This window comes from Anneissia japonica, unplaced genomic scaffold, assembly GCF_011630105.1.
Source record: "Anneissia japonica isolate Jap-2015-1 unplaced genomic scaffold, ASM1163010v1 scaffold3338_len356548_cov189, whole genome shotgun sequence".
Classification (NCBI taxonomy): Eukaryota; Metazoa; Echinodermata; class Crinoidea; order Comatulida; family Comatulidae; genus Anneissia; species Anneissia japonica.
In genome coordinates this window covers 45,340-61,209 of record NW_022692763.1, presented here as the reverse complement: position 1 = coordinate 61,209, position 15,870 = coordinate 45,340, and the positions used below count along the sequence as shown (strand labels likewise).

At 36.2% G+C, this 15,870-nt stretch overlaps 1 protein-coding gene across 2 annotated transcripts in view; it reads right to left on the bottom strand.

Moving 5' to 3' along the window:
- LOC117100388 (protein dopey-1-like) overlaps window positions 1-15,870 on the bottom strand; it is a 33,435-nt gene that overhangs the window by 5,695 nt on the left and 11,870 nt on the right. The window contains exons 5-21 of one of the 2 annotated variants that reach the window (XM_033240054.1): window positions 14,201-15,296; window positions 13,291-13,437; window positions 11,377-11,648; window positions 10,758-10,910; window positions 10,434-10,537; window positions 8,070-10,079; window positions 7,252-7,465; window positions 5,381-5,569; window positions 4,843-4,968; window positions 4,509-4,643; window positions 3,952-4,112; window positions 3,093-3,283; window positions 2,366-2,472; window positions 1,824-1,933; window positions 790-939; window positions 602-663; window positions 48-337 (exon numbers count right to left, since the gene is read on the bottom strand). In XM_033240054.1, the coding sequence (XP_033095945.1) occupies window positions 48-337; window positions 602-663; window positions 790-939; window positions 1,824-1,933; window positions 2,366-2,472; window positions 3,093-3,283; window positions 3,952-4,112; window positions 4,509-4,643; window positions 4,843-4,968; window positions 5,381-5,569; window positions 7,252-7,465; window positions 8,070-10,079; window positions 10,434-10,537; window positions 10,758-10,910; window positions 11,377-11,648; window positions 13,291-13,437; window positions 14,201-15,296 (5,517 nt within the window). The remainder of the gene's footprint in view (window positions 1-47; window positions 338-601; window positions 664-789; window positions 940-1,823; window positions 1,934-2,365; window positions 2,473-3,092; window positions 3,284-3,951; window positions 4,113-4,508; window positions 4,644-4,842; window positions 4,969-5,380; window positions 5,570-7,251; window positions 7,466-8,069; window positions 10,080-10,433; window positions 10,538-10,757; window positions 10,911-11,376; window positions 11,649-13,290; window positions 13,438-14,200; window positions 15,297-15,870) is intronic. The other variant, XM_033240055.1, reaches the window with a different exon arrangement.

Sequence of the window (15,870 nt, the reverse complement as noted above, 5' to 3'; positions counted from 1 at the left end):
CAATATTTAAATGCTTGCGAGTGTTAAAAATGCAACTGAAAACTTACAAGCTCCGACATCATCGTCGGCCAGAGCCCCGTCAAATGATGCGGTGAAATCCTGAGAAGAAGAACTCTAAAACACATAAATACTTGCTCGTGGACGACAGGTACATTGACCAATCGCAGACACTCAGCGAGGCGCTCTTGTATATCTGGTAGCAGACGCACATATTGGTCCGTTTCGCTGCAGAAGAGCGTAAAGCATAGTCGCTTCAGTAGCTGCGCTCGCTGGTCCATCTCCTGCTCGCGACTTGTAAATAAATTTAGTGATGTGTTCTGTATTGCAGCAACACGACCTTAGAAAAAGATATCGTAAATACAAAAGCATAAGACTCAGGTTTATTAGTATTATTATTTATTTTTTGTTAATTTATCAAGAAATTATTATTGATATTATTACTAACTTCATTATTGTTATTATTATTGGTATTCTACAAGTATCATTTTTATTAATAATATCACTGCTATACTGTAATGAGCCAAATCTATTAAAAACCTATAATATATATTTATTTTATTTGAATCGTAATAATTTTTGTTTGTTTTTGTGTTCAACTTACCCATCAGATCTCTGAATGTAGTCTTGTCGTGTGTCATTAGGTTATCAACAATAGAGCGCCACCTATATTTATGCAACGAGAAATACATTCTTTTCTTATTCATCTTATTATAATTATAGCTTCCAAGACCAATTTAATTCTGAAAATAGAGATTAGAAACATTAAGTGTGGATATTAGATGCACTTACCCATTAGCACAAACTGCATCCATTTGAAAGAACGCTGGATCTAATAGCAATTCAAACGCATCTTTCTTCCAAGCTCTTCTTGTATACTGGTAGCCACTGAGGCTAGCAACAAGATTAGTACATGCACGGTAACTTGCAACATTCTGGGCACTGGAGATAAACATAATCGTATTTTTACATCCTTTATTAATATTATTTAATATGCTAAAGTAGAAATGAGTACCACTCAATAGGCTTACTCTCCTCAAACATGGAGTTTTATTCTATTCCAAGATTACGTCTTTGTACCCAAACACAATTTCACTCTAAGTGCATAATATAAAGACTTAGTTATAGTGCTTAAAAGGACCCAAATGACAACCTATCCACTTCCCAATCCTCATAGATTTAGTATTATGAACTCCATTAATAAGTTCATTACTTTTCAAGCCTCATACAGAGACTTGGTTACAGAGTATCAAGGTTTGTAAATAGTTGTAGAGTATTAAAGAACCCTAATAATAAGTTCATTACTTTTCACCCCTCATAAAGAAACTAGGAACAAGTAGAGTTCCAAATGATCAGCTCTCGACTCTCCAAACCTCATAAGAAACTTATAGAGGATAAAGGGTAAATATATAATTAGCTGGATTGGATTAGATATATTCAGTGTAACTACCAAGGATAGCCCATGAAAGTCTAGAAGAAGACTTATTTCAAGCGGGGTCCTCCTGGTGGTGGTTAGGCAGTACACCGGGAGATCCACTACAGTATTTTCCGAAGAGTGTACTGTGTTCTTTAACATGCACATGAGCCATAATGCACACAGGTCCAACGGCTTAAACATCTCATCCGAAAGACGGTGCCTATTGTAACTTGTGTTTTAGCCGTCCAGCTGAAACACAAGAAGAGGCAGCGATAGGAATTGAACTGGGGACCTAGAGATCTCCACAGTTTAGTGCACACACAGTGGCTACCACCAGATTAGCCAACTGAGCTAAGCTGCTCTCATAATGAGCACCAATCATCAAAATAAAAAATAATAAACATTTTACCTGTGGTTCCTTAGATATGGTGTGACATTATGCATGATCGATGTCAACAGAGGGAGCACTTTATCCTTCTCATCGCTACCATATACAAGATCGAGCAGGAGTGACAGTAACTGAGGATGGAATACATCCAACATTATTAATGATATTTTCAAATAACAACAATATTGAATGAATAATCTCTAAGAGTAATAAAATAGGCATGATTTGATAACACAATCAAAATGAGGCTGAGGTTCATCATCATCAACAACATCCACACTTAACATCATCAGATCAACAACATCAGCACCATTAATATAAACGTCATTATCAACACCATTAACAAAACCAACATTAACAAAGCCTTAATTAACATCAACATTAACAACATCAACAATAATATCAATACCATCAGATCAAACACCATTAGCATCATTTACAACATCAACACAATCAACATCATTAATATCAACAAAATCACCATTAACAACATCAACAACAGTATCAACAACATCCGCATCAACATAACAACAATATCAACAACAGCAGTAATAAATACATACCTCAGCAAGTATTGTGAGTGCATGCACACTGTACTGTGAATAAAGCTTGTTCTTAGCATTCACACTCGCTGTGTCCTTCAATGCATCGGCATCTTCACCATCAGTACCTGAGATAAAATTACAATGGTATAGTCCAGCGTACCCTCCAATTCAAAACACCCAAACAAAACAAAATTCAAGATTACATTTTTCAAAGAACCGAATAACACTTTTCAATCTTTTAACACACAGCTGACCCTCAAATTTAAAACCGTACCCCGAGATCATCCTAAATTTTCAGGTCCCAAAAATGGTCTCGAATTGGAGAGCGAACTGTAAATGCCTATTAAAGTGCACACAAATAGACAACATACAATACTCCAGTTATTACACCCAACACCCGTTAAAAATATTGGGGCTGCCTGTTGCAGACATTTAAAATTACAATTGATAAGCTCTGGTTCAATACTGTTGAAATAAAACAAAAAACAAAAAAAAAAACATTGTGAAATGTTAACTCTTTTGTAATCAGAATACACCAATTCAGCCACTGGCTGCGATTGTATTTTTAATTTGAGCAATAAAGATGCCAAGAATATAATATATATAATATACAATAGAACATTAAATATAGACTCATAATTGTTATAATTAGTTTGTAAAGCAGCCACTAATTCTTGTAATCTAAAGGGGCTGTGCTTCTTATTGCAAAATATCTGTGTTGTCCAGTAATTTTTGCTGCTCTTACCATCTCCAATGACATTTTTCTGCGGTTCGAATTTGACGGACACGTTCCTTCTAAGCCAGGTGGTTGGTTCAAGCGATGAACCAGCTATCACATTGCAGGCTTCAATTAGCTTTTGAGTAATGTCCTGCAGATCCCGAATATCTTTGCGTTCTTCAAACGGTGGGGCACGATGAACAAACTCATTTAAAATTCTAAACAGAAAGAGTTAAAATACAATACTACATTTATGCTGTGAAAATAGTAATAATATTTCATTAATAAGTTGTAGGAGTTTTGTTTGTCACACAGGTAAATTAATTTATTTTTGTGTGTTTGAAGTAATCAAACTATTGTCCCGATAAGGCACGATTCCCAATTTATTCAGATATATATTTTCAAATAAATGTACTCTTTCGAATTTGATATAGAGTAAAAAAAACCTTGCTGAGACAAGGGGCTCATATGGACTTCAGCTTATCCCCAGTTTCAAGTAGCGTGAAGCTAAGAGATTGTGATGCTCCCCCTGGGTGGGATGCTGGTCCACCACAGGATACTCCCAGCAATTTGTTGGTACCCATTGATACAGCTGGGTAGACTGAAGCAATGTAGATAAAGTGCCTTGCTCAAGGACACAAACGAAATGCACAGCGAAGGATTTAAACCCCGACCTTGAGGTTGGAAAACCAAACCATTTACACTGTGCCAAAACGTTTCCATGAGATTTTTTGATATGATCTTTGTTTTTTTAGCACTTTGAATGAGTCTCATTACAGGCTGAATCACCCTCTTAAACTGAGGTGCTTGTAAAACAGAAAAATATCCAAAAAATTGGTTACTGGTACCAAGTATCAACAGCGTGACCTAAAATCCAAGAACTCACCCAAAGAGCATAAACTGTCCAGGTGGTGAAAGTCCCAGCTGCAACCCATCTCGTAAGAGTGATAGTAAAGATGGCCATGAATCTCGTATCCCCATGACAGCAGACCGCTGTACATATGCGTACAAAAATTGGAGCATGCTCACTTCCAAAGATGGTTGGTTCTATCAGCAAAAATAGCAATTATACAATATCATTACAGGTATCAATACATTGCTTATTGTAATCTATCACATATCTATGTCAGATTGAAAGGTTCTAAAACCAAAAAGGCACGATAGATTTGTCAGTGAAAGAGAGAAGACAAACAACTTTAAAATTTGTTTGTAATATACGTACAACCTAGAATAGAAGGACCCTTGTATAGGCTTCTTATCTAGATGGTCTTCCTTTCGAATTATTTTTGCAAACTGAAGAGGGGGGGGGGCTTCTTTTCAAGATATGCTTCTCGAGATTAAGCCCATGGGGCTTCTATTCAAGGTTTCACAGCATAAAAATAAGGGATCAGTCAACACAGCATTTACCACATAAAAGACACAGCATTTTGAAGGAACATTTACCTTGTCCTTAATCGTGAATGGAGGTACTTTCAAAACCTGCTTAATTGTTTGTATCAAGGTGTCAGTAGGGAGGGCTCTGATAGCAGTGATCAAATCAACCAGAGTTAGCTGCTCATCACTTGCTTGAGGTAAGGCCTAGAGTTAAAAGAAAAGGCATTTGTTTTTAGTACACAGTGGCAATGTTGCTACTGATAATGATGAAGATGATGATGATGATAATGATGATGAAGATGACAGTAATGATTATGATAATGACAATAATAATACTTTGAATGAAAAGATATACAATATAAGCATTCACACATACAAGTAAAGTTGAATCATCAAAACTAACCTTCTTGGTAACAATTTTAGCCTTGTTTCTCAAATTACTCCACACAACCCCAATAGCTGCTAGTAGGTTTGTGTTGTGATGCAATGCAATCGGACTTAACAACTCTAAGATTTGTTGACGAACAGCCTACAAACAAACATTTCCAAAATACAGTATTAATAAGTTATCAATTTGGAGAATTAACCAGAAAAAGAAAAGTGCTTTCAATTGAATGGAGTGAATCAACCACTGCCCTAAGGTTGGATGCTAACCACTTACGGTATTTATTTGAATAAACACACAGGGGAATTTATTGTTTAGAAGAGTTTATGAGGGGCATTTATTCGAGGGAGGTGTGTATTCAATGGAGGCATTTATTTTGTTTGGTGTAAAATTGATACATATATACTCAAATAAACACCTCTTAATTTCACTGTAAAAATTGGAACTACAACACATAATTACCATCAAAATGTGTTATTGCATCTTTTTGATCCCAACCAGGTTAAAAGAAATTTAGTTCTATGAAAGCAGTTCTGTATGTATTTATGACTCATACCTTAGGTGATCCGATACTCCAGTCTGGCAGCTCACTTGGTTTGCTGATGTTTTCTCGTAGCCTCTCACACTGCTGGACTACGTTCCACAGAGTGGCTATGCTGGATACAATGCGAGGAAGCATCCCCAGTAGGCCCTTCCTGGCTTCATGCTTCGGATTGTGCGCTTGGGCTGGTTGGTTTGAGTTACCCTAGAAGAATATATGAATCCTATATTGTTTTCTGATGATAGTATTACATAAGTATTGATACATTGGATATTATTTGTCATGTCATGTTATATAAATTTACTTCAAAACACTGATTTGATTCTCCAACTAAATTATGTACAGTATAATGTAATGTCCAAGTAAATTTGATACAGCTATGCAGAACCATAGGCAATGTAATCAATAAGCTAGACAATACAATAATTACTAGACAAGCTTTCTATCCATCTGTATTGTTTCCAAACAGTAAAATGGAAAAGAAGAAATTAGACATACACTCAGGGTGATAATATAGGAGACAGGTGATTCTAATAAATATATTTAACGTTCGAGGAGTAAGTTCCACTTGGAAACTTAACATTTCCTGTCTTTATTCAGGTAAGTTTGACAAACAAATATAATACTAGCCTTCACAAAACTAGCATCAGTTACCAAAAAAAAACCAACTTTTTAATATATTCTTTTCCTACACATTGTATGCTATAAAATGATGGGTCATTTACTGGAATCGATTTACTTCTGCCAAAGTCAGTCCATGAAATTCGGGAAAAAATAGGTCTGGAAAAATTTGCCAACCTTAAACTCTCCGAGGTCGGCAGTCTCAGCGATTTTTTACTACCTAGGCCTATAGTATAAACTATAATTTTTCCGAACGCTTGACTTTACATTGTCATCTACAGATCGTGATTTTGTAAATTATCTCTATTAAATCACTATATTGTTCGTGAAAGAATGGTTGTACTTGTATAATTTTAATAATGTGGTATAATGTATATGTTTTACATAAGAAAATCGCAGAAGAAATGTCGTTTTAGCGTTCGTTTTAGCGTTATCTTTAGCATGGGAAATATCACTTTCATAAAAGCTATGATCGTATCAACACAGGCTACCAGTGCTTCCTGCATGTGCACTGCCCATGCATGTCCATCTGCATGTCCAGAACAATCTATATGGGATTTTCCACACATGTACTTGACAGATGCGATCGTGTTTGTGTTAAAGCGGACAGTAGGATTAGGCCTACAAAATGTTTAATTTGGTTGTTTTTAGATAACAAACAGCATTTTAAATACGATAATAATACTGTACAATGAAGACAAATAATAGATCTAGATAAGCATTACGATATACGCAGCCCACGTGGCTTCAATTGGGCGATGTGTTTTAGGCCTTGGCTGGCAGGTGTCACCCATTCCTACCAATCTACGAAATGACTAGGCCTAGCTAGGCGATAAAGACAAGCACACATAGTATGTATGCCTATTAAAAATTATTGTACAAACAAATCTGTTTCACAAAAAACCAATTTCCTTGGTTTGACGACGTACGTTAAATTTAGTTTCTGCTATAGCCTGTTTCAGTCAAAGTTTTGACTTTCCAAGCAGCTATTGAAGCAAAGAAATCTAGGCCTAGGCCAGTAAAAAAATTGCCGTCCTGTGGCAATTCTCGCTCGGCAATATGGTCGGTAATTGTCGATTGCTGACGTGAAATTCATGGGCTGCAAAGTTATGAGTAAAAGTATTATGCCTTCTTTGTACTAAAGTATACAATACTGCCACATTATTATGCTAATTACTCGATTTAACAATCAGCGACAATACGCTGGTTTTTGGGATGGCAAGCCTCACATAGAAGAAATACATTTCAAATAAATATATAAAAACCTTAGTTTTGTCTCTTGAGAAAGCACCAAATATGGATGAGAAAATCTGGTTATTTGAGTTGTTCTCCACTTCAGCAGGCCCAGTACCATGCCGTCCGCTCATGGTGGACAGATTGGCTGTAGATTCTAGCAGACTGTAGTGGCACATGGTGGTGAGCCCTTCTAAAATGGTGATCACATGATCAGGTGGCACGTTGCTCAACTCTTTAGAACTACCAAAAATATAGAAACAATATTTATTGATTGAGATCAAGAATATTTGTGATGTATAGTGACCTTAATTTTTTGGACTAGAATTAATATATAGAAGATAAAGATAAACAGTTAGCATTAGTAATTTAATATTCAATTTTAATTTAAAGACAAACTATTATTAAAATCTGTCCACACTAGAAAGTTTTCTGTGACAAATACTTGAATTTGCCCATATATGGTGTGATATTTGATCATCTTGATCATATACAGTATTGGCAAATTACAGATATCTGTCAAAGAAAAGATGACACTGACAAAAAATTCAGAAGCAGACAAGTACAGAATTGTAAACTACATAATTTGCCCGAAATTTTTACCAAAAATGTCACAGGTTCAACTAAATAAGCTTCTCTGGATGAATCACTTCAAAGCCCTATCCAGAATATCAAATTTATTCTACAAAAACATGTGACATGCCCAAATATGGTCATGATGACATCACATCATGACCATATATAGGCACATCATGACTATATATGGGCATACAACAGTTTTTTTGTTATAAGATTTGATAGTGTGGACAGAGCTTTAAATATGGCATTAAAAACAATTTCACAGACTCACATTTTCTTGTCATCAGAAATGTCGTAGAGCGATGCCAGCAGCTCTAGATTACGGCACAGTTGATTGGCCATCGGAACTGTTATCTTTGGTAAACCTTTATCCAAATATGGCAGTGCATCAGTAACCACGGTGATCCAATGACGATGCATATGGCAGATATGCTGCTGTCTCAAGGCACAAAGAATAGCGGTAAGCAGCATTCCTTGGCAACATAGCCTCTCCGAGCGCAGAAATGATAATGAAGATCCTCCTGGTCTTTGAACTCTGATGCGCTGGTCCCACTCGTTGGACTTGATAGGCGTAAGCGACTCTGTATCGTCCTTCAATGTGAACAGCTGGTCTTCAAGGACTATGATGATCAGGATGAGACGGAGAAGCTGCGACTGGAATGCTTGCGCACCTCCTTGACTATCTTGATTATCAAGCTCTTTTATCAGCTGAGAATCTCTCCATGCGTCTGTCTTCTTGTACTGCTTACGGCTGTTGAACACTGACGCTAACAGACAGTAAAGAACTGCCTTTTGGACTTTACATCGTTGTAGTAAGTCACTAATGAAAGTGGCAAACCCCCGGCCATTCATTTTTACCACCTCAACTAACTCATTGAGAATACGCCTAAGAATATCCATACTGGCTATCTGAACGTCTCGATTTCCTGTCACATCATGCTCCGATGCTTTTGAATCTTTGGGATAGTAACTACGTATGAAGTACACACAAATGGAGAGCACTATATCAAGGTATGTACTGCTACGGAATGAAGAAATAGAGTCCTGAGCAACCTCTGAGAAAAAATCTCTTCCCATAATGCTAGTTTTGTGTCTGGCAAGGAGGTGCTGCAGTCGTATCAATTGTGTTGTGTTAGCGCTGCTCAGACTCGTGGATGACATTGCGCAGACAAACGGTCGTGGGTTCGTTGTAAGCACGGATTTGAGGAGCGATAAAACATATAATGATCTCTGTGCATCAAAAACCTGAACGTAGAGAAGAATATGATGTTGTAGTGCGTTAAGAGTTGACTGGTTTGCACTCTGACGCATTGCCGCTGAACGCCCTTTCTTTGGACTCCAATCCTTCTTTGGGGAATCGGGGTCTCCATCAGTCTCCATTCCAGACAGCACTCCTTCAAGGTCATCGATAAACGTATCATCAGAAAAAACTGTCTCCAATGGAGGAATTGCTTTAGATCTTCCGGATTTGTTTGCCTTTGGTGTTCCTAGTTTCTTTCCCTCACCCCATTCACTTGTTTCATCGTCACTGCTGGAACTATCGTCAACTTGCAGAACAACTTGATCAATAATGGCCTCCAAGACGTCTTGAACGATTTCTTCAATTGACTCTGTGGCATCTTCATTGAAAACATAGGATTGCTCAGCCTCTACCAGGTTTGACATGCTACCGATACCAGTCAGATCACAAGTTGAAAAGCTAAGATTGCGATCAAAGTCACTGTTAAAGCTATCAGGGGTGGTGCTTCTTTTATCAAACTGTCCCCCTTTGCTGGAGGGGGTGACAGGCTCACTTTCAGAGTCACTAAAAGAGGCATGACTCATTGGATTAACTGTAAGCTTTAGAGGTTTTGTCAGCGTTTCAGAAGGAACCTCATACCGCATTTCTGGGTTAACCCTTGTAATGCATTGGAATTCCTCACCGATTGTCGTACATGCAAATATAGGGTCACCCCTTTCGGGTGGTATGAAGACCGGTTTTTTCCCGTCCTTCGTAACGTGGTAGGTTACCTCTCCATTCACACCGCTGATGCTACAGATCTTGGCTTCAATGTCATCGACCTTCTCTTGAGGTTTTGTGATTCTTCCTTTCTTCTGGGAATGGGTTAAGAGGAATTGTACAGATACTCGAGAGGTTTTTGGATCCAGGAGTATTAATAGTACTGGTTCCAGTAGGCGGGCAATATCTCCACGCTCAATTGCATGAGCAAGCCATGTTTGCGTGACAGATCGTATGACACTGTCTTGATGTTGAAGACTATCCAACATAACCAATAAAGATCTGTGGAAAAGAAAAACATCAGCTGGTCAAGGTGGTGCCATGGCCTAGTGGATGAGATATTTACCTTTCTATCATAGGGTTCTGGGTTCAAACCCTGGAAACATTAATATTTCATTCTCATGACTAAAATCAAGTCTACTCCTTTAGTCTCTTGTGTGTTGTTAATAAGTCACACTTGAATGAGAAAAAAATAATTAAAAAACCCTAATTGATTTATTGTTTGCATTGAACATAAATAATCCTTCATATGTTTTACACTTAACCACATGAATAAACATGGTTTAATGAACAAACATGAATTAATGAACAAATACGAACTAACTTGAATAAAGTAACAAACTCAAGGTGACGAACCTGTCAAAAGTTTTGATACCGCTAGCTGGGCTTGAGTTTAGAATCTGAGGTCGAATGAGGTGCCACAGCAATGCAAAACGGTTATGAGCTTCTAGAGATATTGTCTGAAAACAACAATGATCAATACCAATTAACTACAAGGAATATTTTGCACATTAATTTATAATTTCAAATCAATCAAACATTATGGATAATATTTTTGTTTCTCTACAATTGTAATTTATTCATACTTTTACCATTTAGATCAGGAATGTACAATTGATTGGCCTGTTAATTTTCACCATTGCATCCAGAATAATAATAATAAAAAAATGCTTTACTCACTCTATTTGAATGCACCAGAGAATGGCCAATCACGTCCTCACATAGATACACATCAGGTGTTGAATTATGCAAATGATGTAATAGCTCTGCACTCTTATGGTGGCGCTCTGGTGTCTTAGAATTCATATGTCTCCATAGATTCACAGCAACTCTCTTTATTTTTTTTTATTAAACAAAAACAAATTTGTCATAAACAAAACATACAACAAAGCAAGCAAAGACCTATTGTACATTACTTCTCAGGAAGAATAAACAAATAATAATTAATGAGACTACTAGAGTAGTTGTAAAATGGCAACAACCGTTTTCTATTCCCCAACACCTGGGCTCAATCCCAACAAAAACCAGTGCTCTATATACACCAAGAACTGAATACTGGGAAATTGTTAGTCAGCCTGACCACAATAAATAAGTGCTAACATATTGCATAACATTCTTCTTGAAGAATACATGACTGGACTTAAGGGTGTAGAACACAAGGTTCCCTAGCCTCCTTGGTTAACCACCTCCATTTATGTCTTCTTTTCACCAGTTCCTCTGCTTCAGGGAGTGGAAGTTGAACAAACAAAAAATTAAAAAGAATATTTTCAACAAAATGCAAACACTATTAAACATTTACCTGGAAGAAACTTGATTCATAACTCAGGCATTCAAGATGGCTAACGGCTATTGCTGGGATTAGCACCACAGACACTGTACCACTCTGGCTCCCAGGAGTGGTTGGCGGAGTGGGCAGAACGAGTTTATTACTTGTACCGGACGTGACGGAACGGGTGAGACCGATGAGTTCAAGGAGTGTGCCTACTGCTGTGCTCTGATGGTTCACGTTCGTAATAAAACATGCTGTCGTGATTAATGTTTGTAGCCAATCGGGTAATTGATCCAAGGCTCCTGAAAAGATCGATGTAAAGTTAGCTACCATGTGACCAACTTTGAGATTAATCATGTGACCAACCACAATACTAATCATGTGACCAAACAAAACATCTGTCCAACAGTAGAATATTATTTTAACAACAGAATTCAATCATATGCAACAGTGAAAGTGTTTTGGCGCAGAGAGAACGGTTTGGTTTCCCAACCTCAAGGTCAGGGTTTCAATCCTTTGCTGTGTATTTTGCTCGTGTCTTTGAGCAATGCATTTTATTATAAGGGGGTACCTGAGTAGGTTTGAGTGCAGAATGCACTAATACATTTATTAATAGAGGCATTGTTCCTATGACTGGAATAATAATGTTGAAAAGTGCTCTGACACTTAGTTCTAGAGCACTATATAAAAAACCTACATATTATTATTATTATTAACACAACAGTAATTATGTAATGGTACTAACAATAACAACAATAATATTATGTGGGTTGTATTTTGTTATAAGTGGAATATTTTCCTTCCTATTTTTCCGTCCTTTGTTGAGTAAATTTTATTACATATTTTTTGTATTATGAGCATTAGTCCAATATTATTATTTTGTGTTTTACTGTAATTTTGTATAATAAGAAGAAATAAATAAATGATGTTAAGATGCCTGCCTTCTTCTCCATGGTCCTAGGTTCAAATCCTACAAACATCAGAATTTTTGTTGAGACTTATTTTATAAATCACACAAAAGGTAAATTCCAACCTTTAAAGCAAGTCAATCGCTGCTGCATAACAATGTAAATTTTTAATTATAATTTTTTTTAATAACTAATATCAGTCTATAAAAATAACAATAACATGACAAAAATAATTATGTTGAAACTGAATATAATTTCATGAGGTAATCTGATAGATTAACTTCATCTAAATATGCAAAAATAAAATTATATACACATTATAGACTTAAAAGTAGAGATTACATTTTAGAGAAATTGAGTTGAAGTAGGATTCCAGACTGCAGAAATCAATATTTGACCCGTTACTCCAACAAATAGCATTGTAACAATACCAAATATTTGTTAGTTATTGATTCATAGTGTAAATACAATTACACCTCTGAACCTTAACTACCACTACTGTAGGTCTGTTTCTGTAATATCTGCCTGTGCTCTGTAACTAGCATCCATATTTATTCAAATAAACAGGGAATTTTTGTGTAAAATGAATACATTTATACTAAAATAAATGCAATTTAGCTTTATTGTAAATGTGAATGTAAATGACTTATTGATCCCAACCAGGTTAGAAAAAATGTTCTACTGGAATAGAACATTAATAGAAAGTGTTGAGAATGATTGGTTTTGTTTACAGTCACTTAGGAGAGCTTATTTGAGGGAGTCATTTATTCCAAATAAGGCTCTGTATGCAGCGTATATTCGAGGAGGATGCTTATTCAAATTGGGGCATTTATTCAAATAAATACAGTATTGAATTATTTCCTAGGTAGTAGTACTTGGTCTGTTAAATACCTGGCTGGCATGTATATAGTATAATTTGTTCTCATAATATCTTCCTCTGAACACTACCGCGATTTGTTTAATAAATACCAGTAAATAAATGCATACAACATCATTTGTTTAATGTAATGTACAGTATTACATAATTTTACAATACCTTTTCCTTTTGGAGTACGTAGCGTTGATGCAAGCGTGGAATCGTTGCAGTACATTGGGAAACAGGTGTATTCTACCAGTAGATGACAGGCAATGGAGAAGGCCTCATGTATCTTATCTGACCTATCACAGTCTAGAGTTACATCATCTACAAGAATAAAACATACACTAAAGACCATGATAACAACATAACATGCTACTATATTCACACCAAGTTATGATTAGATGATCAATAATTAGTGGCAGGGTATCCTGAATTAAGTGTGTGTGTGTGAGTGATCATGTTAATATTCGCGTCTAACACCGAACTGGGTTAACTCTGAAGACATATTTCCAGTATTATCATAAAACCTAAAATAGAAGCCCAATGGGCTTAATCTTGAGAAGAAGCCCATCTCAAATTGAAGCCCCCTCTTTAGTTTGTAAAAGTAGCCTCGAAAAAAAGCCCATGGACCTTTTTTCAACACAGCATGGGCTTAATTTATAAAGAAGTTCAGGTGATTTAACGCCAGTTAATACACTGCACCATACAGTTTGATGTTACAGTGGGTCTATTTATTGTTTTACAGTAGTAATTCCTAAATTTACAGCATTCATTTTGAAGCCCAGGGCAAGTTTTACGGTATTCTGAACTAGACTTCTGTATGGCAGGTATGTCTCTATGTTCTATTGAAGGTATAAATATTGTCTGGAATAATGAAAATTACAGTACTGTAATCAGCTTTAGAGTGTAATAGGCCTTACACTAAACCTCAAAGATATTGTTACTGAAGTCCCACAAAAGAACAGCGTAATCATGCGTCTTGGTAAATTTGTCTTAGTTTAATATATAGCAAAATATTTTAATAAGCCGCAAGTAACTCGCCAAAGTGAGTTAGAGTTTCTTCTTAAAATAATTGAGGCACACTTACTTAAATATTTTTGAGTAGACTGGTCAGACATCAAATTGGCATCCACCTTACGCTTCCCATCATCCCTAATAACAATTCCTATCAAGTACCGTTCTTCTTCCTCTTTCTTTTTCTTTTCTAGAAAATTTCTCTCTTCTATTTCTAGTTTCTTCATCATAGCCTGCCTGTTTTCTTCTATTTCTTTCTCTCTGTCAAGATCGACCTTTGAAGTTTGACGTTTTAGCATAGGAAGTGCTCGTTCTTTGATGCTGTCGGCTTTCTTCTTAAGGCTGTTTTTCTTTTGGACCTTTTCTGGTGAGCTAGATTTCTTCCTAATTACTCCATCTGATTTCTCTCCTTTTCTTTCGGTAGCTTCCCTTCTTCTTTGAACTTGTTCCCTCGCTCTAGTTTGCTTTGCTTCTGTTTCTTTCAGCCTTTGCACATTATCTTTGTGTTCCCGTCTGCAGATTTCTTTCTTTATCTTACTTTCACCAAAGTAGCTGCGTGAAACCCGTAGCTTTTCCATGTATATTGCCAAATCCGGATTGGGTAGAACTCTTGATCCTACAAATTTTGCAAAAAAAGACTGGAAGCACTGGACGCATGCTTGCATGAGGAACACTGGTGGTGTTTTTTCATTTTCTGAGCAGCTATTTTCAGACGACAAACTCAGCTGAGATAAACCTCGAGAAGATCGCACTTCAATCTGTGAAGTTGAATCGGAACTTGTATCGCTTGTGAACGACAATGAATGAACCTTATCCATCGGTTTTTCGTCATCTTCGTGATCTTCTGACACCAGTCGGTCTAGCGACTTCACGGATGAGGGTAATCCAGGAAGTTGTCTGCTAGAAATATCACCATTCACCTGACGTTCTGGGGGATCCCTTCCGAGGTATCCATTTGATTTTGCCTGATTATCGGTTATTCTCATGTCTTCTTCAGTGAGGGGCGAGGTCACCATTGATGGTTGCACCTTGGTCAGTAGTTTATTGCACAGCTGTAGACTACTCTTCAACTCCTCGGGACTCAAATATTCACAGTAGTTTGTCATGGACATGGTCACTTTACACAGCAATTGCGGCAAATGTTCAGTTGGTATCTCAACATATGCTTCCTGAAATACAATTAAAAATGTAAAAAAGTTTATTACTTTGCAAAAATAAGAATAAACGTTCCTTGTAGTTATGAAACTTGTTTATAAGGAAACATACTTAATTAAATTCTTGACAAATACAAAAGTGAACATTTCTCTATGAATAGTACAATAATAAGTGGAAAGTAAAAAACAAAGCTTAAAAATTGTTAATTAATTTATTTAATTAGTATTCAACAATGAATATAAATTAAGATGTGCGATCAACAATGAATATAATTTAAGATATGCAATTAAAAAAATATTAATACAGTTAAACAATTAATTTACTTTTTACCAATAACTATATCAATCAATGTACAGTATATGAACAAATAATATATTTGTGAGAACAGGTTAATTAATATTATAAAGGAAAAACACAGACTAATGCCTTACCCACACTGAATTTGACAAAAACAAGTGACAGGCCTAAATAGTTTTAAGTTTTCCTGAAGTTTTACAGTTTGTTAAGTTAATGGTAGACTTATAGTACTGTTTCATTTGCTTTTAAATTTGTTAATTTTAATTTTTTTAATTTTTAGCAACTTTTGTT